This window comes from Pseudopipra pipra, chromosome 2 (assembly GCF_036250125.1).
Source record: "Pseudopipra pipra isolate bDixPip1 chromosome 2, bDixPip1.hap1, whole genome shotgun sequence".
NCBI lineage: Eukaryota > Metazoa > Chordata > Aves > Passeriformes > Pipridae > Pseudopipra > Pseudopipra pipra.
The window spans coordinates 79,818,895-79,844,959 of record NC_087550.1 but is presented as its reverse complement, the minus strand read 5'-3'; the positions used below and the strand labels follow the sequence as shown (position 1 = coordinate 79,844,959).

The 26,065-nt window shown below is 37.9% G+C and overlaps 1 protein-coding gene across 5 annotated transcripts in view; it reads left to right on the top strand.

Moving 5' to 3' along the window:
* The window catches only part of TMTC4 (transmembrane O-mannosyltransferase targeting cadherins 4), a 59,888-nt gene that overhangs the window by 19,783 nt on the left and 14,040 nt on the right, over positions 1–26,065 (top strand). For 4 of the 5 annotated variants that reach the window (XR_010428425.1, XM_064646091.1, XM_064646090.1 and 1 more), the window contains 11 exons: positions 4,674–4,771; positions 6,819–6,911; positions 11,426–11,587; positions 12,371–12,573; positions 15,848–16,019; positions 16,104–16,235; positions 23,714–23,793; positions 23,967–24,074; positions 24,196–24,337; positions 25,037–25,151; positions 25,642–25,754. Coding sequence is in view for 4 of the 5 variants with exons in the window: in XM_064646091.1 (XP_064502161.1) it covers positions 4,674–4,771; positions 6,819–6,911; positions 11,426–11,587; positions 12,371–12,573; positions 15,848–16,019; positions 16,104–16,235; positions 23,714–23,793; positions 23,967–24,074; positions 24,196–24,337; positions 25,037–25,151; positions 25,642–25,754 (1,418 nt within the window). In the remaining variant the exon portion in view is untranslated. The remainder of the gene's footprint in view (positions 1–4,673; positions 4,772–6,818; positions 6,912–11,425; positions 11,588–12,370; positions 12,574–15,847; positions 16,020–16,103; positions 16,236–23,713; positions 23,794–23,966; positions 24,075–24,195; positions 24,338–25,036; positions 25,152–25,641; positions 25,755–26,065) is intronic. The other variant, XM_064646089.1, reaches the window with a different exon arrangement.

Here is a 26,065-nt window from a genome sequence, read left to right as displayed (position 1 = left end):
ATGCTTTGTTAGACTGATTACTTCTGTTGGCATGTGTGTATCTCATAGTAATAATTAGCACTTATGCAGTGCTTTACATTTTCAAATCACTATTTTTTTTAAAAAAAGAAGATTGAAACCACTGCTGAATGACAGTCTTTTGTATCCATTTTACTGAGATTTCTGCAGTTAGAGGCAGGGTCGGGGGACGTGTGTTGTGCGTATTGACTCAGGAACAAGCACAAGATAAAATGTTTCTTAATTGAAATTCTTTCTCTTTGAAGTTTAGTTATTGGTGAATTTTAATAAAATTGCAATTCTCTGTATGACTGTATTGACTTTTTTGAGGCTGCAAAAGAAAACAGAGGAACAGAGATTATGGTTTTCAGGAGGAGACCTCAATTACAGAATCACAGAATGGCTGAGGTTGGAGGGGCCTTGAGGTCACCTGAGCTGACTGCTCATGCGGGGTCACCTAGAGCCAATTGTCCAGGACTGTCCAAAAGATGACTTTTGAATATCTCCAAGGATGGAGGCTTCACTGCAGGATTTTGCAGTTCCCTTTATCGAACCATATGAGGCTCCTGCCAGCCCACTTCTCCAGCCTGCCAAGGTCCCTCTGGACGGTAGCATGACCCTCTTGCATATCAGCCACTCCTCCCAGCTTGGTGCCATGAACAAATGTGCTGAGGGTGCCCTCTGCCCCATCATACAGGTCATTAATCAAGATGTTGAACAGGACTGGACCCGGTATTGACCCCTGAGTACACTAGCCTCCGATTAGACTTTGTGCTACTGATCACCACCTTCTGGACCCAGCCACTCAGGTAGTTTTCAGTCCATCTCACTGTTTGCACATACAGGCTGTACTTCAACACCTTCTCCATGAGGATGATAGGGCCAGGGAGATTGTGCCAAAGGCCTTACTAAAGTCCAGGTTTTTGATGCTCATTATTTGAGTCCTTCATTATTGCTCTTTTGCTGAGTGTTTTTATCATCTTTGAGAGTCCATGCTTAAGCTTGGCTTTACTTGGCATGCTGAGACATTTCTGGCATCTGAGACATGGGATTTTCACAAGAAGACAAACCTGTTTCTGTACAGCTTCGAATGTCCACCTATTGAATGGTTTCTTTTTTCTTTTATTTGGCTAGACCATTTCTCCAGGCCAGGTTGGATGGGGCTTTGAGCAACCTGGTCTAGTGGAAGGAGTCCCTGCCCGTGGCAGGGGAGTTGGAACTAGATGATCTTTAAGGTCCTTTCCAACCCAAGCCGTTCTGTAATTCTATGATTATTCCAGTTTGTCAATGGAATTCTGGCTTCTCCTTTGTATGCTTCCTGGCCATTGCAGCCTGGTAGCACTTCTGGTCTTCATACGCATATTTTTATTCCTTCATCCAAATGTTTAAAATTATCTGTTGGAGCCAGACAAAGGAGGGACCCAATACAGAATGTTATCTTTACTATTTTTTTCACAGCGTGCTAGTATCTAACTGTAGTTTTCCAGCTGTTATTTGTACCCATTCTATATTAACTTCAGGCAGCCCATATTTTTTTCTGGCATATTTCACACTGTTTCCAATGGTATTCTCATGCCTTTGTGAGGTCAAGGTATAAGATGTGTTTACAGCTTTGCATTCATGGGGAGACTATTTTTTTTCTCTCCAAGTCAAAAATTATACTTGGCTCTATATAAATGACTAAAATATTTATTTGGCAAAAAATTAATCATATCCTTCTATGTTTTAGAGTGTCACTTAGAAAATATTTTGTCAAAGTGGGGGGGGTTTTCTGGGTAATTTTGACCAATCAGCTTAACTTTGTTTCTTTAGACTATCCTTTCATTTCTTTTCCTCTTAAAAAGTAGGCATGTGGGCATTGTTTTATTTTATTTCAAACGTCTGGATTCTCATGTATTTTTCATGATTTCTCAGAGGTAACAGTTAAGGTTACTCCGGGTTGTATAGGACCTGTTGGAGTGAATTTAACCAGTCATTGCAATTTAAACAGATTAACTTCTCTATGAATTCTGTGTCTTGTAGTTCACTGGTTTTGCTTTTGTTATTGCTCCCTTTCTGCTGGTGTTGTAGTTGCTGTCTGATTCTAGCTGACCTTTTTGTGAAAAAATGAAAGAAAAAGGCACTTCTATTTTCTTGGCATTGCCCATTTTATTTCCCAATGAATATTAGAATAACTCCTTCCTTTCTGCTCATCTTACTGATATATCTATGGAATTTGGTTTTTATGGTTTTGTTTTTTACATGCATTACTTTTTTTCATTTTGTGATGTGACCCTTCTGAGTTTGTGTTGCTGTATAAATGTTCTGCTGTTACACTTGTCCTTGATGATTTGACCTAGTTCTCTTTTTCCTGTTACTCCTGCATTTTGAATCATCAAAGCATTCGTGAATTGCCAGCTGGTCTCTTACTATATATACTTCTCACCATCTTCCGTGTTAAGACAGTGTGTATTTGTGTACTGAATACTGCTTCTGTGAGAAGTGCTTAGTTGTCCTGACTCCTTTCCACCAGAATTTGATTCTGAGAAGAAGAAATCTCTCAGCAGATAAAAGTCTACTTCCACGAATACAGTGAAGTCCATTGGCTGTCTTCACTATTTTCCCTTTTACACTTACTAAGGATGACTGCTTGTCATTTTGTGAACACTGTCAATTACTTTGCCTTCCATCCTTGCATTCTCTTTGCTAGTTTATTTCTACATTAAAAAATAAAAGAGAAAAAAAAAACCAAAACTGGTTTTCAAGAACTGGCTGAACAGTCTGTCGTATTGCAGAGTCTGAAGATTTGAGGAGCTCCTTCAAGGGATGTATTTAGGACAGGTTTCTTTTTGTCTTAGCAATACTCAAGCAATACTCATAGAACAAATGTTGAAGCTTTTTCCTCCATGAGTTGCAACGCTCAGTTGTTCTTCTGTATAACATGAGCTGGAGTTTCCCCATTGCATTTTATTTTTTTCTAGTTCCAATGTTTCTTTAGTTTAGTCATTATGTATTTGGTATTTCCATGTTTTGTTTTGATAATTATTCAGAAGTGTATGACTCTTTCCTAAAAGGCAGCTGTCTTTTAACTGTATAACATTTACACCTGTTGTTAAGTTTTACCTCACCTCTGGGTACGTAATTTGGAGTGGAGGGAGAAGGATCAAATGCCCACTATGTATTGCAATGATGAATCTCAAACATCTTACTATTCGCTCTATTGAAGCTTTAAGTGTTAAGTAAGAAAGGAGTGTTACAAGTAACCTCAAAACCTGTTCTTCTACATATTTTTATGAAAATTTCTGCTCTCTGCCACAAAAGAAGCCTGCTTCAAAATGAAAGAGAAGGCCAATGTCCACAGATCCTTTTCACACTTGTGGTTATGGTTTGTATCTGACACAAGAACATTTGAGCTAGTTAGTGTAGCAGTTTCCCTGTATAATCAGTGAATAGAGAGAGTTATTTCTCTGGAAGCTGTTCAACTGAATTTAATTAAGTAACTTAATCCCTAAAGGTGTCCTCTTGACCAGTTAGAAAGGTATCTTAGTGTACTGTCTTAGGTGTAGGTGCCTACTTCTGGTGAAATTAATCTTAATCTTGCCATTTGCCCTTTCCAGAGACCATTATTGCAGTTCTCTTTAAGCACTGAGGGTCAAACCCGCATTACCAGTAGAGAAGAATTGCTCTAGAGATCAAGGAAAGTAGGAAAGGGATTCAGTCAATGAATGTAGAGTTCAACTTTGTTTTTTGACGTGCCAAGTCAAAGATTGATTCTTGTGATGCCTGTAGAGCCCATGTTACTTGAATCAAGAAAATGCCTCTGAAGGAGCAGAGTGCTTCCCTGTGTTGCTTGTGCCTGCAGAGTAGAGGTTGTGACAGATATGTTTTTATGTGAAGTACCCATGTACTCTGTGGACCTTGACTGAAGAAGGGTTTATTGCTATATTTATCTCAAATATGCCTGCTTGTAGTACGCAAAATCAGCTACATGATACAGTCTTTAAAGACTTTTTTTTTTTTAGTAGAAGCTGTAGTTATTCTTGATCTCTTAACCCCAGAGTTCCTCACCCTGCTGTAAAACTGCTTGCTGAGTGTGAGAACTAAATGCTTCTGCTCAGATGCTGAAATTTTTGAGCTCCATGGCGTTCTATTGCAGTGATAATGAAAGTACCTGAGGTACTTGCTAAATACAGAAACCCTGGAGAAGCAGCTCATTGTGCCTTTGTAGGTTAGACTGCAGTTAAAACAGGTTTTTTGTGTGATACTTCATGAGTAACCATTAAAAAAGAAAGAATTTCTTGTTCATATGGTAACGTGGAAGAGAGTGGCCAGTAATGACAGAGCTCTAGCTAAGGATGATAAATGTTTCTAAATCTTGGGAATTAACCTTTGCAGATGATGAATTGTGGAAACTATGTGAAGCTTCTGCCATTTTAATTATCTGGCTAAAACATCTTGCAAATGGGGAAATTTCTAATGTCTCTGAGAACAGAAAATGACTGCAATAATGGGACAAATGCCAGCATATTGCAAGAGGTGCCCTATGCTTTTTAAGTCTCTGTATCCATAGCTTGAGTGGTGGAAAAGATTGTGAGATTAAATGCTGTTTATTTTTTTAAATTCTAATTTTAATTTAGATTTCTAACTTTACCTTGAAATGTGTAAACCTAAAGTTATGGCATGCTTTATTTTGACAGATAAAGAAGGACATACATTTTCTATACTCTGGGTGCTGGTGAGTGTTATCCTAGGTGCAATAGCCATGCTGTGCAAAGAACAAGGAATTACAATACTGGTAAGAATTGTCTTATTGACTGAATTTTGACCTCAAGATGCAGTTGTAAAGCCTACAAAGATTAATCTTCTACACAGCTAATGGCGTGCACACCTTTTTGTTCTGTTCAGAAAACTAAATAATGTTGACAAAAAACAGGATTCTAGTAGATCTGTCATGACTGTGTCCCTGCCAATCTCTTCATTTTTTCGTTTTATCTTTTGTAAGCAGGTTGCATATATCTGTTAATTTTTTGCAAAGTTTAAAAATTTTACAGTATTAGTTTCAATGCATGTCACTTTCCTTGGTTTTGAATGTAATTGTCGAGATAGCAGCCCTACAAACTTGAAGGCTTTTGGACAAAGATAGATATAACTGGATGAGAGCATTTTTAGAAGCTCTACCCACTTGCTTTTGCAAACAGTGGAATTAGAATTAGGGCCATTGTTATGCACTTCTGATACCAAATCTCTTCCTTCTGCCCCTTATCTAAGGATCTGTCTGTGCAAACAGATACTGTCCATGTTCATTGTGCTCTGGCTTTGTATAACTTCAATGAAGACATTCTGTTTTGAGTGACCAAACCAGCCACCTGAAATGCTGTACCTTTAATTTTTACCTTTTATATAGCCATATATCTTTACAAATAAGTCCAATTTATAGCTTTAGCTGACATAGACAAGCAAGAGAATCAGAAAATTCTTTGCAACAAGGATCTTCTTGTCCTTGCTAAAAAAAAAGGGAGAAGAAATTACAGAAAACTTCTTGCTTTGGGACATTATTTTTGGATAAATGTTTGTAAGGTGATGTATTCTTCAAAGGTGTCTGTAAGGAAAACATAAGGAATGTTTTTAAAAATATGATGTAATTATTTCCTTTAATGGTATGAAATAATTATTTGAGCTAGCAGACACAGAATTGTTTCTGGATTTGGGTTTTTTATTTGTTTGCTGTTGCATTGCTAAGATGATTATATTTATTGTTGTACTAATGGGGACAGGTCAGAGGGATAAAGGGGTAAATTGCACATTACAAAGATTACCTGGAGACTGAATCTATTTTTCAGCAGAATTCTTGCCTTCCTATCTCCATGTGAGTGGGTGAAAAGCCTTTTAATGGCCAGGTGGCCTTTCTACATGGAACCAAGCCACACTCTAACCTGTCTTCTGTCCCATCCCTCTGACTGTTAGAGAGACTTGTGGCCTCCCAGTGTACTAGCTCTTTGATTTGCCTGGAACTATTTTTCCTGTCTTTTTTCCACTTAGTCTTTAGAACAGTGAAGTAATTCCTGAAATTGTTAGAATATAGGCTAAATACTCAAAAATAATCACAGTTGGTGATTGCTGAAACTTTGAAGGGAAAATGCTAGTTTGATTTTGCTGATAACCTTGACAGAATTATCCCTGGACACGTTTTGTGGGGGTAGTATGTGTAAGTGTAGTCCTGCAAAGCACTGAATATGCTCCAGTTTTATGTGTAGTGGCCGATACCACATAGAACTTGGAGCCTTTTCTTTCCCCAGCAACTTGCACTGTGAATATTGGTGTCATTGCAGGAAAAGCAAGCCTGATACCTCTGTTAAATCTTTGCAAGCCTTTGTCTGTACCCTTTGAAAACAATATTTCTGAAACCCAACAATCAAAACATACCATGCTGCACAAAAATACACAAAAAATAAGCTGAAGGCTTAAGAAACTCTACCTTGCTGACAGAAGCCTTACCTTTTGACTGCAGCATTTACGCTGCGGAACACTTGGGAAAGAAGATGAACAGCAAAATAATGTTGTGACCATGCATATGTTATCTAGCTTGCTGGTACATGGTATTCCCTGAAGGTTTATTCCATGTGTCAAGAGAATTCCCATTACAGTAAAATATTATTCTACTCATCTGAGCCCAAGTTCCCAATTTATCATTCTGCCTTCATTACTGCCAATGTATTTCTCTGCTTGTTTGGAATCAGAATTAAGATGTACAGTAACTCATGGTAGAAATGCAATTTAAGATGTATTTAAAATAAAATGTTTGTGGTTCATTTTATGCTCTTATTTTTCTCTTGATTGCTTAGGGTTTGAATGCAGTGTTTGATGCACTAGTGATTAACAAGATAAATCTTTTGGAGCTTATTCAAAAGTTACTACATAAGGACAAGTTGTTGGAGGTGAGTCCTTAGAGGTTTTGTTCATTCTGACCATTCAGACAGTCATGCCCTAAAAGACAAAGAGCCATCTTCTCACAGTTTGTTGTTGAGATTTAAAAAAAAAAAAAGCAAACACTAAAAAAGGTATTGTCAGTCAGTTTTGTAAGGCAATGTGCTATGACATCTTTGCAGCAACATGAGTAGTAATGGGGTATTGTTAGAATTGCATTGGATAGTGAAATCCGTTCCACAATTTTCTCAACAGTATGTTAAAAATGTGGTATGGAAGAGCTGACTGCTTGATGCAACGAGTTTTCCAGGGTCAGTAGCAACACACCTCAAATGGTACTTTAACACTGATCAGAGTAAAGAGAGGGAGAGATGTATTCAGATTCTCAATGAGATTTAACTATCTCTATGAGATAGCTGAACATTTGAAAAAATACAGTAAAAAATATTATGTTTCACTTTGCTAATTTCACTAAAGTATTACACTGGGTTTCTTTCAGAATAAAAATTACCAAGCTGGAAATGGTTCATAGTAGCTTTGGAGTTGAAAAATAAACAAATAAGTAAGAACCAATAGTTGCTAAGGATTGATTTTCTGACTTTTGTTGATACTGCTTTATCTAGTATTGTCTCAAGTGGAATCTGGCACCTAGTATTTGCATTGACAAGCAAATAACAGAAACAATCAGCCTCAGATGAATGACTGATAACAGACAAATAGACCAACAGCCTACTAAAACATCACTACTGTTGAACAGCTAAGTCATTTGCCTCTCCCATCCAAGATTCAACAAGGCAAAGGAATATGCTTTAATATCATGCAGTTCAATCAGTGGTTTCACTGCAGAGGAGTCTCACTCTTGATTCTGAGTGGCACAATGCCTATGGGACTTTTAAATTCCTTTGCAAGGGGTAAAGTGAGGAGTTTCAGGGGGAAATCAGGGAAAGTAGAATCTCTAAAACTGAAACAGTAGACTTGACCAAGAAGGGCTAAGTGAGGGGTACAGGAGTTTTTCAGGCAGCAAATAGGAATGCTGGAGAGTTTTGCTGTATAATGAGAGTCAGCCTCTCATTGGTGCCAGTTAAGATCATGGAATAGATCCTCCTGGAAGTTAAGTCAAAACATAGGAACGACGGGGAGGTGATTAGAGAGAGCCAACACAGCTTCACCAAGGACAGATTGTGCTTGATTAATCTGGTGGTCTTCTGCAATGGAGTGACTGCATCAGTGTACAAGAGGAAGAGCTGCTGATGTCATCTACCTGGATTTCTGCAAGGCCTTGGATATGGTCCCTCATAACATTTTTGTTGCCAAAATGGAGAGATATGGGTTTGACTGATGTACTGTCAGATGGATAAAGAATAGGCTGCATGGCCACATCCAAAGAATTACAGTCAATGTCTAGTGGAAACCGTAATGCATGGTGTCCTCAAGGGTCCATACTGAGACCAGTTTTATTTAATATCTTCATCAGTGACATAGATAGTGGAATTGAATGCACCCTCAGCACATTTACAGATTACACCAAGCTCAGTGCTGCAGTTGAGGGAAGTGATGCCATCCAGAGGGACCTTGGTAAGCTTGAAGAGGGGTGGGCTTATGTGAACATCATGAAGTTCAAGAAGGCCAAGTGCAAGGTCCCGCACCTGAGTTGGGGCAGTCCCCAATATCTCTGCAGACTGGGGGATGAATGGATTGAAAGCAACCCTGCAGAGAAGAATTTGGGCGTACTGATGGATGAAAAATTTGATATGACTGAGCAATGTATGCAGGCAGCCCAGAAAGCCAACCATATCCTTGGCTGCATCAAAAGAGACATGACCAGCAGGTCAAGGGAGATGATTCTGCCCCTCTACTCTACTCTGCTCTGCTGAGACCCCACCTGGAGTACTGCATCCAGCTTGGAGGTCCCCCAGCATCACAAGGACTAGGACCTGTTGGAGTGAGTCCAGAGGAGGGCCATGAAGATGAAGACAGGGCTGGAGCACCTCTCCCCCTGAAAAGAGGGGTTGTTCAGCCTGGAGAAGAGAGGGCACCAGGGAGACCACCTCTTTAGGAGTGTTGTAGTGTTTGACCAGGAATAAATTCTTTACAATGAGGGTAGTGAAGCACTGGAACAGGTTACCCAGAGAAGTCTCATGCCGGGAAGTGTTCAAGGCCAGACTGGACAGGGCTTTGAGCAAACTGATCTAGAGAAATATATGCCTATCCATGACAGAGGGGCTGGACTAGGTGATGTTTAGAGGACCCATCCAGCCCAAACACTCTGTAATTCTGGTAAATGTGTCAGAGTCAAACCTTCTTGGAGGATTATTCTTTAAGCATAAAGACCTCAAAGTGTTATGCTTCTGTTTTGTGACTTCTAAACAGTTCTGTCTTAGTGAAAAAAACATCAAATATGCCTTTTCCTTCTTTTGATAGAATTAATTAATTTTAGCTCCTGTTACCTATCCTGTTCTGCTGTTATCATGGAAGTGTATCTAAGATTCTTTTCTTTTGTTGAAAGGCAGATCTTAAATGCTCCTACTTACAGATTCTTTTTTTTCTTCTCAGTTGAGACAGGTTTCAGTTTCATGCCAGATTTCAGTTAGCTCTAAATCAAAGAGGATACAAACACTTCTTCCACTTTCAAAATTCTGCCTACTAAGAGATTTTGTGTAAATTGTGAAATCCAGCCTTTAAGAAGCAGCATGTACTGTTAAAAGAAATGAAGCCTGGGATAAGAGGCTTTGTGTAGTTAATCTGTTATAAGGCAGTTATAAATTTTCTCTATATGTTTTTTTTCATAGCACAATTTTATTCCAAAGGCCGTTTTAGAGGAAAACCATTCCTAAATCCTCATTGTTGTGACTTTGGATACTGAGATGTCCAAGTTGGAAGCAATCATTTGAGCACAAAGGCTAACTTATGTAAAATCAGAATTACAACTTGTTTACCCTTAGGCTTTCAGCTAAATATTTTATGATGACACTGTGAAAGTATTTAGTATTTCAACTAGAAATACTAAAAAGCCATCTGAATATTATTTTTAAATTTAATTTTTCCATCTCTTTAGAGAATAAATATCTTCAGCCAGGGCACTGCTGGATGTCTGTGCAGTAAGCCAACCTTTTTTTTTTTTTAACTTCAGACATAGCTAATATTGATTGCCTAAAAAACTATGGTGGTCCTTGCTAAAGAGCATATTCCAATAAGAGGTAATAACAATTAGTGTGCCAGCTCCTGTCGAGGACATAGAACTGATCATGTGTAACTATTAGGGCATGTTTAAGAGGGAATGGAAGCCTATCAGACTAAGGAACGCTAATACTTGAAATCACATGACTGGTTTTTTTAGGCTCCAGTCAACTCTTCCTTGTTAAAATCCGCAGTTTACTTACACTTTTAGAAAAGAGAGTAGAAAAGAAAGAGGAGTGTACCAAATGATCTCTCATTTCAGAGAAGCACTCCATCTTCCATCTTCTGCTTCTCTGATGACTTGTTGAGGCTGCATAAAATAACTTCAGCCATCATGTTTCAGAGAGTTCTGAGGCAGCTCTACAGCACTGTAATATAGGGGGTCAGAGAGAAGCTATGTCCTTAGCTTCCCATGTGAGTTACCATTCGCTACCTAGGTAGGGTGTTAGAAGCTTGGATTTACATCTTACAGCTGTGATGAGATACCATTATACTTACTTATGATTATGTTTCCAGTCTCTACTGGTGAAGCTTGAAGAACCTCTACAGTGTACAGTGGGTTTCATTCCATTTACAAAAATTATGTGTGTTATACTTCACGGAGGAAAAAATGTAAAAGTCTGTCAAATTTCACTTCTATGCCATCACTTCTCTATGTTTAACATGAATTGCCTTGTTTAGATCCTAAAGCATGTATTACAAAGTGTGATCTAAATCAACTGAGTTAATGTAATGTAGATAACATACAATTTTCTTGTTTGATCTTGGGTAATTTTACCTTGAACTAAATGATTTGAGCACCCATCTGGCATTAGCTTTTTAATTGTTTTTGGCTGTGAAAATTTTAATTAAGTTTCTAATTCCTCCCAGTTTTTAACTATGCTGTTTTCTTGGTGTATGCATTTTGCCTCTGAAGAAGCCTAAGTGGAGAAAAACTTTCTGTGACAAGCAGTCAACTGGATATAGCTATTTAAAACAAAGTTTACAAAGTAACCACTCTCCATTTGAGAAAGAAAAGATAGATGAATTTAATACGCTGTATACTAAAGGTTGTATTCTGCACAAATTCCCTCTCAGAAATTGCCACATAAAATTACATTAGCTATAGACTTACTGAGGATTTGCAGAGGAGAGACTTCTTGAACAGAGAAGTTTTTTTCTTGATTGGGAAGGAAATTAAAATGTTTGCAAAAAATATTTTGCAATAAAAATGTCAACTGTAATAGCAAAAATGCACAGGGATGGCATCTTCTTTCTGAGATAGAGTTAAAAAGGATGTGAATGTAGTGGGTAAGAGAACAAATAATGTTTCTATATGAGGTGGTTTTTTTTTCTTTCTTTCATATAGAATGCTGGGCAGTTAAGGAAGGGGCTGCTTTTCAGGATAACTCTCCTGATGTCTGGAGGGGCCAGTATACTTTATATACGCTGGAGGATTATGGGCACAGGGCCACCGGCTTTCACTGAAGTAGACAACCCAGCTTCATTTGCAGACAGTCTGTTTGTGAGAGTAAGTTATGAAGTTGCTTTTTTTCTGGCCAGCTCAGAACATTTGTCTTTGTCATGAAATTGAGTTTTCTGTTCTTCAAAGAAACAATAAAGTAGGCAATCTTTAAGTTTCAAGATGTGTGATAAGTCACCTTCACTTGTGCTCCTGTGATGGTTTTCTGCAATTTTTTTAATATACTTTTCTGCAATTTTTTAGTATATCTTTCATATTCTTTGCATTCAATTTAGCATGCACTGTACACATTGATGTACTTTTCCATTTACTCACTACTTTTGCTATGCATGCAAGAAGTTAGGTTTTGCTGATTTTCATCCCTTTTCCACATACTGTGCTTAAGTTTTCATCCATTCTTTCGCAACTGAAGAAAATAGCATTAAGTTCTAGTCTGATGTATTTAGAGTATGTCTTGGCTATATACCTCTGATGGCATTAAGGCTCTTTCTGAAGATGGAGAATGAAGGGTGAAGACAGTGGGTGATGTCTTTTTTGACGTTTTCTCCTGTGGGAGATTCTTTTTACATGTGGATATTGGCTGGGCAGCACAGAATTGCATTTCCCTGCTCTGAACAAGAGAGCCACCTAGCTATGTTTAAAAAAAAATAATTTCACAGCTGTAAAGGAAATCTATATGTAAATAGTTGTAGTGTAACAGTATTTATGGCCTCTTTATTGTATAAGATATGTTTTGTGAAAAGGGAAATGAGAGAATAGAGAAGGACTAAAGTTGCCCTTCCCCCCCAAGTTTAGTATCAAGTAAATGTTTGTTTTCTTTTTGACTGACAGGCTATAAACTATAATTACTACTATTCGCTGAATGCATGGTTGCTGTTGTGTCCCTGGTGGCTATGTTTTGATTGGTCAATGGGCTGCATACCCCTCATTAAATCCGTCAGCGACTGGAGGATAATTGCACTAGCAGCACTTTGGTTCTGCCTAATTGGTCTGATATGCCAAGCTCTGTGCTCAGAAGACAGCCATAAGAGAAGGTAAGAGACAGTGATGAATTTTAAATGCCTGGCCAACTTGAGTACAGTATTATTTTGTTAAATCCACTAGTGATAATTTTAACAATTCAGTGGAACCAGTGTCTAGCAAATGCAGTTCAGATAAATATTTATAGCTGTCATTACAGTTTAATCCCAATTTGGGCCCATCACCGTATACCAACTAGTGGGAAACAGAGTTGGAGGAGGAGGCATGGATGGCTGCTCTATTTTTTTCTCCTGAAATGGTATTTTGAGATTCTTAACACTGTAGGTGGTAAAAGGTAATATGTGCTCAAAACACAGTAGGAAATTATGTATGTTGTTGCCCTTACTTCTTACAAGTCATCATTTCCTTTAATCTTCTCCTAATAATGAGAGAGGAGATACGCCTTTCAGTTCTTCAAAAATTTTCAACTTCTCAATCATAGAATGGTTTGAGTTGGAAGGGACCTTAAAGATCAGATAGCTCCAGTCCCCCTGCCATGGGCAGGGACACCTTCCATGAGGTCAGGCTTCTCAAAGCCCCATCCATCCTGACGTTAAACACTTCCAGGGATGGGGCATCCACGACCTCTCTGGGCAACCTATTCCAGTGCCCCATCGCCCTCACAGTGAAGAACTTCCTTAGATCTAATCTAAACCTACTCTCTTCCAGCTTAAAGCCATCAGCCCTTGTCCTAACACTACATGTCCTTTTGAAAAGTCCCTCTCCAGCTCTCTTTTAGCCCCTATTAGATACTGAAAGGCTGCTAGAAGGTCTCCCTGGAACCTTCTCTTCTCCAGGATAAACAACTCCAACTCTCTCAGCTTGTCCTCATAGGAGAGGTGCTCCAGCCCTCTGATCATCTCCGTGGCTCTCTTCTGTATTCACTCTAACAGGTCCACGTCCTCCTTACCTGGGGAACCCCAGAGCTGAATGCAGCACTCCAGGTGGGGTCTCACAAGAGCGAGAAGAGGGGCAGAATCACCTCCCTCAACCAGCTGATCCCACTGCTTTTGATACAGACCAGAATATGATTGGCTTGTAGGCTACAAGTACACATTGCTGGGTTGTCTTCAGCCTCTCATCAACCAACACCCCAAAGTTGTTCTTCTCAGGACTACTCTCAATCCATTTTCTATCCAGCCTGTCTTTGTGCTTGGGATTGCCCTGACCCAGGTGCAGGACCTTGCGCTTGGACTTCATGAACTTCATGAGGTTTGGACTAGCCTACTTGTCAAGGTCCCTCTGGATGGCATCCGTTCCCTCCGGTGTGTCCTGCACACCCAGCTTGGTGTCACCTGCAAACTTGCTGAAGGGTGCACTCTATCCTGCTGTCCATGTCACCAACAAAGATGGTAAACAGCATTGATAAAAATACCAACCCCTGAGGAACTCTACTTGTCCCTGGCTTCACTTGGATATTGAGCCATTGACTGCAACTCTTTGAGTCTGACCATCCATCCAATTCCTTATTCACCAAGTGGTCCATACATCAAATCCTTGTCTCTCCAATTTAGAGACAAGGATACCATGCGGAACAGTGTCAAATGCTGTGCAAGAGTCCAGGTAGATGACACCAGTTGCTCTTCCCTTATCCACCAATGCTGTAACCCCATTGTAGAAAGCCACAAAATTTGTCATGCACAGTTTGTCCTTAGTGAAGCCAGACTGGCTTTCACCTATCACCTCCTTATTTTCCATGTGCCGTTTCCAGGAGGATCTGCTCCATGATCTTGCCAGGCACAGAGGTGATCTATTGACCTGTAGTTTCCCGTCTCTGCCTTTTTCCTTTTTTAAAAATATGGGGATTACGTTTTCCCTTTTCTAGTCAGTGGGAACTTCACCAGACCGTCATGACTCCTCAAATGTGATGGCTAGGGGCTTAGCAGCACCTTAGCAACTTCATCCAACAGTTCCCTCAGGATCCGCAGATGCATCTTATCCCATGGACTTGTGCACCTTCAGGTTCCTTGGATGTTCTCGAACCTGACCTTTTCCTACAGCAGGCAGTTCTTCATTCTCCCAGTGCCTGCCTTTACCTTCTGTAACTCGAGCGGTGTCACTGGAGCACTTGCTGGTGAAGACCAAGGCAGAAAAGTGTTGTACCTCAGCCTCCTCCATGTCCTGGGTAACCAGGTTTTCCATTTTCTTCCAGAGAGGACCCACGTTTTCCACAGTCTTCCTTTTATCACCAACATAAGTCATTCTATTATTCAGAATGCATTTTTTTTTCTTCTTTTCTGTGGTATTCTGTAATTTCATCTATTCCCTCTCATCCCCTCAAATGTTAACAGCCCACCTGCCTGACTTTCTGCCATTCCCATAGTTATTTGCACAAATAAATCATTTTGGAGAGGGTTGGAATTCTTGCTAAAAATGGTGTCATAGTTGCTAGTAAAAATGCACTAACTAAGCCTATGTTGCTAAACAGTTTGTAGTAAAAAGTAAAGACAAAAAGTATAGTGAAGGGCTAGGATGCTTGAGGATGAGAAAGGAGCAAGAGGGCACATCTACGTTACAGTGTAGAGATTTGCTTGTAGTAAATTAGAATAGAAAATTATCATGCCTGTGGCCTTTGTAAGAAATACCTGACCCAGACCTGAAGTTCTTATTCCCTTTTGTCAGGTCTGTAAAAGTGAGGTACTTAGTCTCATTTGTCAGAGCTCTCTACAGTCCATAAAGAGTTACCTGCTGCGCTAACTTCGATACCTAAAACAAGGAAGACAAACTGCCCTCAAAAAGTGTGTGTCTCTGCTGACTGTAGAAAGACCATAGATTGCTAACTTTCAAGTGGTTAACCACAATGGTTTCTACTATTGATGTGTTTGTTAGGAAAGAAAATGCTCTCTCAATTGGATGCGCACCTAGGTTTCTTTTTTAATAGTGATGTATGTTTTTTTCCATTACCATCTTACTAGTTCCAAAAATAGACAGGTAGCTTTTACCATTACTTTTTCTGCTTGTGTATTTTAAATAGGAGTTATGTAAATAATGTGTAATGGGGCTATTTTCTGGCCCGGAAGCATGAATATTGCTTTTCTAGAAATTACAGCAACAATTTTAAAAGTGCCTGATGGAATGAAATGTCAAAACCTCACTGAAATTTAATCTGATCTTGTTAGTAGCTATCGAAGTCCATGCTTGAATGCCCTGTTCCATGTGCACATCCTTCTACAATGTTTAAATAAAGTTTATTTGTTAAGTAGAAAAGGTATCTTTTGTTAAAAAAAGAAAAGGAAATCTTTTGTTAAGATTTGGGAATTAATTTGGGAATCTGTTTCTTGTTTGCAGAATCCTTACACTGGGACTTGGATTTCTTATTATCCCTTTTCTTCCTGCAAGTAATCTGTTCTTCCGAGTGGGATTTGTTATTGCAGAGAGAGTCATCTACCTCCCCAGTATTGGATATTGTATTCTCTTTACATATGGATTTAGTCTCTTGAGTAAGCAAGCCAAGAAAAAGGTACCATCAAAACAATCAGTAAAGTTGATGATGAAGTGCTTCAGTTGGAAGATTTGTTTTTTAACTTTCCTCTCTTTCCTTAAGAAAATTCTTGCTGTGGCAGTACTTGGAATCTTGTTGATAAATGTTATGCGCTGCACATTCCGCAGCAGTCAGTGGAGATCAGAAGAACAGCTTTTTAGGAGTGCACTGTCTGTGTGCCCTCTGAATGCTAAAGTAAGTCACTCGTGGACTTCTAATATTTTTTTTTCTTTTTTTTTTAAGTGTTTTGAAATTTGGGGTCAAGGAGGTGTTATGCATAGTTAATATATTGTGCTACAGTGTTATTCACAGTCTTGCTTGGTGCAAGAGTGATATTGACATGTCAGACACCTAAATTACAGTGGTAGCATACTCAAAAAACCAGACAGTGCAAATTACAATATTGTAATTTAGAACCTGGGGGTGGGAGTGGGGAGATGAGGGAGGAGGGAGAATGCACTTCAGGAAAGGCATCCAGTTAAATTGGATCTACTGCTAATAAAACCTACTTAAAAGAATTTTGCATATAATTGCAAGTTATTGCAACAAAAACGTCAAAAAGAAGCTAAGTAAGTTGTAGCAATGTATTCAACTGAATAATGCCTATGCTGTTTTTAGAATCTTTTTTGTGTACCTTCCAGTGGTATATAAAGCCAGCACAGCTACAGGACAAAGCACCATCTCACCAGTGTAATCACAGGATGTGGGGGTAAAATCTTTGCTCCTACTTCTGCTCTTTTAAAGTGGCTGAATGGGCTAGAGTCTTCAGACATGGGCACTGAGGAAAACTGCAATTTTCCCTCCAAGGCTTAGGGAGGGAACAAGTAAGATAGTGAGACTGGACAGGATGTTTCACTGAGCTGAACAGCAGTGTTCGGCATTGGAGACTGAATCCAGCCTGCCAACAGAGGTGACCTCCACAGCAGTCCTTTGGCAGCCAAGAATGTGATCTGCTGGAGCATACTACAGCCCTGATGCTGTCTGAATTTTAGCAGATGCTCTCTTTGAAGAGCCTGGGAATGGGAATGTGCAGCTTGTCAATAAAAATACATTGATGTTAAAAGATAAGATTTCTGTAATCTAAACTGGTATCTAGACAATACAGATCAAGACACAGACTTTAAAAAGGAACCTGTGAATGCTCAACTTTGCAAACAGAATGATAAATGTAGCATTTACTGGAATACAAATATGCAACAGTGAGCTGTAAAAAACATTTATGGCCAATATTTACAACATGGTGGTGTCTTTCAGTAATCTCAGATTTTAATACATAGGAAAAGAGCTATTGTATTTTATTGTGTGGCAGTGGTAGGCAACCATCTTCTTTTTAATGATGACCTCAGTATATCTTGTCTTCTGGATGACAAGCACATACTATAAATGGAGCAAATGCAATCTGTTTTCTTTGTGTGTAACTCCATCCATCTGCCATGGTAAGAGTGCTTTAGACAGATCTGTACTCTTTGCCTGTGCTGCAAGCTCCTTGGACTCAAGCCATGTCTGGCTGAGAAGCTGTGTAGCTGTGCTCCCACAGTACTGTGCTTGAGTCGATAAGCTGTGTGCAAGCTACTGAACTAATGCAGCTGGTTTAAAGCCAATGAATGTACAGGGAAAATGAGCTTGTGTTTGTCAACACTGGGCTCTGTAGACATGCCTGAGCTGTATTTCTGCTGGTGACAGCTCGTGCAAATGGTAAGCGTGGTGATGTGTTTGTAGGCTCACATTCCAATTCTGCTGAAGGAGTAACTTTGAAATCACAGTACTAGGGAACTTTCCGAGGCAAGAATATTAGAGAGTACATGTGTGAAAGCCAATCTCTTGTTTTCTTTATGGACTCAGCTGTATTTATTCAATTTTGACAAAGGTAAATGTAAAAATTGGAACTAGGTTCTGTTCTCATCTTCTGTTGTTGTCTTTGAAATTGCAGGCTTCCTTTAAAAATTACTCCACAGGACTTTCTTTCAGTGACCCATTTATTTCAGTGGGAGGCTGGTGAAGACCAAAGAATGGAACATATATAATAGCTTTTTCTTGTTGTTCTTGGAACATATTTAATATGTGTAATGTGGTCATGCTTTACTTCTATTATGTAGCAGGGTTTCAAAATCTCAACTTGTAACTAGCAACAAAAGCTGTTCGTGTTTTGTGGTACAGCTCTTTTCAGTTCCAAATTGTCTGTGTGAGAAGCATAGAGCAAACTTACCCTAATTCTAAAAAACAAGTAATAACAGCACTGCCTTCTCTAATTTCAAGACTCATCTTCATTAAACGTATCTTTAGATAGACATGAGGAAACGGCATTAAATGAGATTGTCTGGCATAGTAGTGAGTGAATCTGCTACCTTGAATGATGATGCACTTGGCTCAAGAGATGAAATTTAGGATCAACTTTAATAAATGTTGCCCAGTGATTTAAAAAAATATAGGAAATAATCAGGTACTATAATGAAATCACAAAGATTTTGACACAATACAGATTTTTTAATGTTTTGAATATTTTAAAATTTTTTTTAAATGTTACTTATTTAAGATACTTAAATACAGATATGATGTATAGATTGGTTGCTTGCTTGTGGTTTTTTGAGAGAGAGAAAGAAGTATGTTACCAATCTTGGCTAAACATGTCCAGGAGCACATCACACATTTGAACTTGCATAGCCCTGCACTTAGGTTGGTTTCAAAGGTCATTTAACTGAAACAGTATACTTTTGAATATATTTGGTACTGTTTTCCTTAGCTGAACAGAAGGGGCCTGTATATTGATTCCACTTCCTCCTTTCATGTTTTTTCACACTGTATAGATTGATTTAATTCCTGGAGCTCAGTGATGATGCACACTGGTGTGAGTTAGAACCAGGTCTGTATTGTTTTTGCTAAAGCAAATTTTGTGAACAGTTAGAGAGGCTGTTTTCTCCTGATATTTGATTATATGTTACAGGCGGTTTATAAATATAGGGTATTTCAGCACTACAGACATAAAAGGCTCACTGGATCCAATTTGGCATCTTTTCATTTGATGTCATTATGTTGTGAGTTCATCCTGGAGTGCTTTTTGAAGCACTGAAATATCTAGTTACAAACTATGATAAAAGCATAAGTACTGTTTCACCATATCAGACTACTGGCTTGGATTTCATCTCCTTAGCTTTGGACATCTACATCTGAGTGAGTCAGTCAGGCTCGCTTTATAACTGGGGAGAAGAAACTGTTCCTTTTAGCATGTGGTTCATCACCTTGGACTAAATGACTGACATAAGCCAGGACTGCATCCTAGATCTGTGTGTTTCTTTCCACTCAGGATAAAGGAAGTCCTGATAACTAGAACATATAGCCACCATTTTTCTTTTCCTAGATTTGAGATAACTGAATGTAAATGATTGTAAATTGTTGTTATTTTGTATGTAACATCTACATTCTCCTTGCTACTGGCTTTTCTTTAAAAGATAGAAAATAATAAACATAATTTTTGGAAAGCCATTTCAGTAGCAACTTTTCAGCAATAATAAGCAAAAAAATTACAATACTCCCAACAGAAGGTTATTAACCGTCTGCCTTGAAATACTAGGGTAAGTAACTTTGCACTTGATGCTTTATGCAAATGGAAATTACTAGAGATACAAGTTTATACAAGAGACTGGCTATACTAATACCGAAATAGTGCAGTAAGCATTTGTGAGATTGCTTTCTATACTTTCTTAAAACGTCTTGTAAAACCTCTTTGTTACAGAACAAGATTTAGTGCTGTCTAAGGATCTGATCTTTGTTCCTTAAGGAAGCTGATCTAGAGGGCATTTCCTTTGGATATTGAGATTTTTTTTTTCAATGCTATATATCAAAACATTCCTATTTTGAGGAATTTAACTTAAGTGCTCTGGGCTGTGTTTACAGGGGCTATTTGCAGTGTTTTGCCACCATTTTAGATATCAATTTTTGTGTATACAAGCACAGTCATGCAGAAGAACCTTTAGACAACATTAGCTGCACAAACAAGATGTCAATATCAAAAAGCTTTATTATTATTTGGAAAATACAATTTCAGTAGTAGAAGAAAGAGAAGAGTGATGGCAGAAGCTGGCATTGAACAGAAGCATTTGCGTGTTTCTGGAGAAATTTTGACATCTGTGCTTTGTTTCCATCCTCAGCAAATGTTCATATTTGCTGAAAAGGTGATTACAAGCACCTAGGCTGAGAGAATAAAACTGGTGATAATAGCAGTGCTCCAGCTGAGGGCATGTACCTCCCAGAAGATGATTTTACATTTTGATTTCCTCCTAAGCTGCTTTGAATAAAAACAAAACCAAAAAAATCAGTTTGACAGTAATTTTATTTTTGTACAGGAAAATATAATTTTTCTCTCTCCTCCTCATTTAAATGTGTGTACACATTTAAGCATTTAAATAAGTGTTCAAGTACTATGTTTATCTAACATATAATAATATAGAGTGGTTTTTTTTTTTTGTACTGGCTTCTTAGGCTGATTGAGGTATTGCAAACAGACAAATACAGAGAGCCAGTTCTTTGGCTGGGCTATGGTGCTGTGGTTATGTTAACTTAAACAACACCTGTCTGTTGAGATCAAGTGGGTTCTACCCTAGGGTACTTTTACCTGATTGGCCTGATTTCAGAGAATACTGTTGTTATGCATCCCTGAGAAATGCTCCTTTTAGCGCTATTACTGTAAAGTAATTGTCTGTTTAAGATTGATAAAGAAGCATCTGGGTATAATGTAATACGTCATTTCCAGTTAATATTTAATCATTTAATAATGAATTGCTATGCCTGCTCTTAAATGTTTAACCAGGAAAGGAAAATCCTCCCTTCCAGGCTGGCATGCACAATATCTGTCAAAGGCAGAAGAACCACACCTCTAGAGATGAAATTTAAAAAAACTCACTGGCCCCTCATTATTGAAGACCAAATTCTTCCCACCCCAAGTGCTTCCCACAAAGCACTTGTGTCCCCTTGTTGTGCAGGGAGAGGTCATAGGAGAAGTCAAGGAGAGTTACAGTCTTGTGCTTAGCAGACAGCAGGTAGTTATTGCAGGCCTGGTTTGGGGGAGCTAAAGGCTGATCTCAGCATCTCTCTGTCATGGCCAGTGAAGTGAGAGACACAGCTGTATGGCAGAAGTCACATGCACCTCTCAAATGACTGTGTGTGCCTGGAAACCCTTTGCTGGCTCTGTTCATAAGAGCAGCATGTTACTGCATATTTATAATCCATTGTAGAACTGGTTTTGTTATTGGATATTTATGGTAGGCTGGGGAGCTTTTTTTGTGTTTGGTTTAGTTTTTCTTCCCTTCTTCAAGAGGAACTAAAGCTACCATTTCTCTTGAAGGGAAATTAGAAAACTTATATACAACAAGGAGCTCTTCATTTTCAGGGGTATTGTATAGAAACATCATTTCCTTTCACACAGAAGCTGAGGACAAAAGAAATACACCATTGAAAATGCTAGTAGTTTATTTAAATAGTTGTGGTATCAGTTTTAATAGTCTTTTTAGTTCAGTTCACAAACATACATATGCACTTAATATTTCATTTGATGTTTTGACTTAAGAGAATCGATATCTCTCATGTTTCTGCAGACTGTACAATTCTTTTTACATGAGAAAAATATTCTTGCTGCTACTACTTTTGAGATAAAAATGGGTATTAACACATGTCGTGTTTAAAAAAAAAATGAGAAAAATAGAATCAGAAAGCGAAATGCTGTTTCCTAACATGAGACAGTTTACATGTGAAAGACTCTCAGGGGTTGGTGTATACCAAGATTTTTCTCATCTGCTCTGTCCCTGATTTTCAGTCAAATTTCTTTCTTCAGTAATGCTTATGACTTTTGCAAAATGTGTTTAAAAAAATTAACTTTTATAAAGCTTCTTAAAGAAAGAAATTGAATCAAGTTAAATGTAATTTTGTTTGCTGATATTGAAGTGTAAAGTCAGGTACTTTATGGGCTAATATGCATTATTTGGTTAAATCCTGTTTTCCCACAATGTATCTTTTATCTGGATAAAGTTTGAATATGTAAACTTCAGCATAGATAATCAGAGCAATCCAGTTTGCTAAGAATGTTATAGTGTTCTGAAAAATTTGTGGAAGAGATATACAAATAGAATTCAGTCCTAAGAAACATCTTTCAGGGTACTTCATTTTGCTTTAATGACTCCTAGGAAAATGCTATTCCATCTTTTTGGGTTGTTTCACACCGTCAACTGATCTTTATGTTTGGTTATGTCTCGATATAAATGTACCATTCTGTTGCTTCTTTGCCATAGGCCTTGTCATATTTTTATGAATTTACCAGGATATTTTTTTCTTAGAAGCTGTGCTAGAACTGCTTTTATGGGATGCTGAATTTGTGTGCTGTTTTATATCCTACAGTGTGAGGAGCTGCCTCTGTGTATGCTTAGTAAGCTTTTTAACATCTTTGCTGTCCGTAAAACCAGTGAAAATACTTTCTCGCCCATTCGAAAAAGCATGGAAAATGTTCTTAACTTTATTTGTTGATGGTATGTTACTGCAGAGTCACAATCATATAGAGATGAAATTCAACAATTAAATAGCATACCAACTAAGTTCAAACATAATTGTGTGTGCTGGATCAGTAGGTCCCAGATACTGTGCCAGCTGCTATTAGGATTTTTCAGTTGATGGACACATCAGATAAAATCCTTTCTTTGAGTGTAGAAGGTGAATTAGAACTATCTAAATGCATTACTAACCTATCTTTTTGGACTTCAATCTGAAGTTATTCCTGCATAGTATTTTTGAAAAGATTTAAATTAGATTTTTCAAAGTGTGGAAGAAATTGAAATGTGTGTTTGTTTTAAATGAAGTATATACAGTTTGATTTCAAATAGTAAGGTAGTCAATCTAAATGAGTCCTGATCTAGTTGCTGAGAAATCTCTTTTCAGGAATTAGTACTCACAGTGCTTTTCAACCAGGTAATTGAGAAGATTTGTCTTCAGGTAGGATTTGAGATGTCTTCCAACTCAGATTTGTCCTGAAATTTATTTATTCCTATCTAGACCTTGCTGTAAGTTCAGATCTTCTTCCTTGCAGCCTAAAAGCTCTAGATCAGTCCTTCAGTCTTTTAACAGACAAGGTCTTCAACATAGTGCTGTACACATAATTTCAGAAATGGTCTTTGATACATTTTTATCCTAAGACAATTATTGTGTCTGTTATTTTTTGTTTGTTTTTGAAATATGGAACTTAGTTTTTCTGTGAATGTTGAGTTTCTTCTAGTTTATGCTATAATGAAAGCAAAGTGTAATCAACACATTTCTGTTTCTTCTGCTATGATGGATTTGATTTGAGTCAGACCTTCTCTTACTTACCTGACAAATAAATGAAATTAAGAGCAGGAGGTCTCCATACAAAGTATCTTGTAGGAAGTGTGATGACCTCATTTATAAAACCAGGAAGTGAATAATCTTTCTTAAATGGCTGTAACAGGCAAGCTGATTTATTACTTTATTCCTCAGATTTTGTCTTACTGTCTTCCTTGTATGCATTGTCCAATCTTAAGTATCAACCTGCACCAAAAGCCAGCATTGAATGACGCAAGTGCTGACTGTTTCTATTTGGAGAAGGAATTTTTAGCTACTTGGCTCCACAAAATATCTGACTGTATGGCATCTGGTAGAATGTCCATCTGTGTTTTCAGGTGCACTACAATGTTGGCAAAAACCTGGCTGACAAAGGAAATCAAAGTGCTGCAATCAAATACTACAGAGAAGCTGTAAGGTATTAGGAATTTTACTGCTTTAATGATCTGTCCTAAAACTACTTTCATGTTTAACATGAAGAAAATGCTTAGGTATTCATTTTTGTGTTCTGCAGCATTGCAGAGCTAGCAATTTGCATATATTAATACATGTCCCATACATAATAATCATCTCTTAAATTTTAAATTTTAGGTTGAATCCGAAATACGTACATGCCATGAACAACCTTGGAAATATTCTGAAAGAAAGAAATGAGCTCCATGAAGCAGAGGAGTTGCTGTCCTTAGCTGTACAAATACAGTATGTTTAGAACAATGCTAAGCAGTGTTTTGCACCAACTGAGCCAAAATAATACGATAGGATCCTGTGTTTCAAATGCTTAATTGTCCTCTCTCTTGGTGTGTTTTCCCAATTTGCTCAGACCTGATTTTGCTGCTGCATGGATGAATCTAGGAATAGTACAGAACAGTTTAAGAAGATTTGAAGAGGCAGAGCAAAGCTACTGGACAGCAATTAAACACAGGAAAAAATATCCAGACTGTTACTACAATTTAGGGCGGTTGGTAAGTGCTTTTGAATAAATGATAGCTATGACTGGAATCTGTGCATCTCTGTGTGTGTATGTATATGTATATATATATATGTATATATATATTTATATAATTCTGCTGTACTGTTAAAAGCTGTTATTCCAGTTTGCTTGTATTGTATTACAGGATGATTTCACACTTTTAGTAGCTTCTCCTATTGCTTTCCTGGTATGCTTCCTTCCATACAGCCTTTGGTAGTCCTACTTTTTCATATAAAGAGGTGTAAACAAAAATACAGATTTTGGTGCCTTTTTTGGGGTTTTTTTTGAATATATTTCCTAATATTAGACTGTTTCGCATTCATTAGTATATTGTTTGGTAGTAGAACTATGCTGAAAAATTCAAATCTGATTTTTGGAAATATTTATATTAAATATTTACTAATCCTCTTGTGTAGATTTCCAAATTTTATGCTGATTTTTCTCCCTATCCTATTGGTACATGCGTATTTAAAGACAAGCCTCGTTCCCAGACATAAGGAGAGGAAAATTAGTATATATCACTCTTATCTTCCATACTACCATAGTATTCTTTTTACTTTTCTATTTTTATCTATAAAAACAAGTCCTACTAAAATGGAATGAGACATTAACAGCTCTTTAGTTTTTTTAGTGCATGATAGGAAAGTAAAGCATATCATAGCAAAATTGCTGGGTTTTTCTTTCATTTTAGTATGCAGATTTGAATCGCCATATAGATGCATTGAATGCATGGAGGAATGCTACTGTCCTGAAACCAGAGCATAGTTTGGCTTGGAACAATATGATAATATTGCTTGATAACACAGGTAAAAGCCTATTCTGATATTTTAATGAATAATTCAGTGTCTAGCAAAACTTAAAGCTTTATCTGTATATATCTTAAAGGAACTCTACCTCTTCTTTGGCTACCCAGACATTCTCTAATAATAGAAGAATACCTTCTGGCTCAGTGGTTTTAAAGCATCACTTGAAGTGCAGCATATAAATTGAATTTCTGATCCTTACTTGAAATACCATCATTGTGCCAGCACGTTTATACTATAGACCAAATTTCAGAACTTTTTAATCTTTGTGCTTTGTTGTTCTTCTGTGAAGGTGTTATCTGTTGAAAATAAAATAAAGACTTTCTATTGTCTTAGTCTGATGAATTTTACATTTGTGTGTGTGTGATACCTGGCTTTCTTTAAAAACTCATGCAATCAGCTTTTTGTAAAATATGCACGCTTCAGCATGAAAAACAACTAATAAGGCTGTGTTAAAACATGCCTTCTCTTTTTCCCCTACCTGGTCTCCCAGGCAATCTAGCTCAAGCAGAAGCAGTTGGAAGAGAGGCCCTGGAATTAATACCTAATGATCATTCCCTTATGTTTTCATTGGCAAATGTACTGGGGAAATCACAAAAATATAAGGTAGGTAACTAGAGCTTTTTGACTGTAGGGTTTTGGATTGGTTTGGTTGGGTTTTTTCTTATTTAAACTCTGTCTAAGTTTTTTTTAGAAACCATTTGAAGAGACCATTGCTATTGCTTCAATAACCAGGTTTCAATGCCTATTTCTGTCACAGTACTGGTGTGTGATTCTGGCCTAAGTTTATCCCACCTTATTTTAGATGCCTGGGTTACAAATGTTGCTGCCCTACACTGCTGTCAGTGGTCAGTGGAGAGAAATAGGCTCTTAAGCACACTAGAGGGCAGTTAGAGTCTTGTGTTGCTTCACTGCCG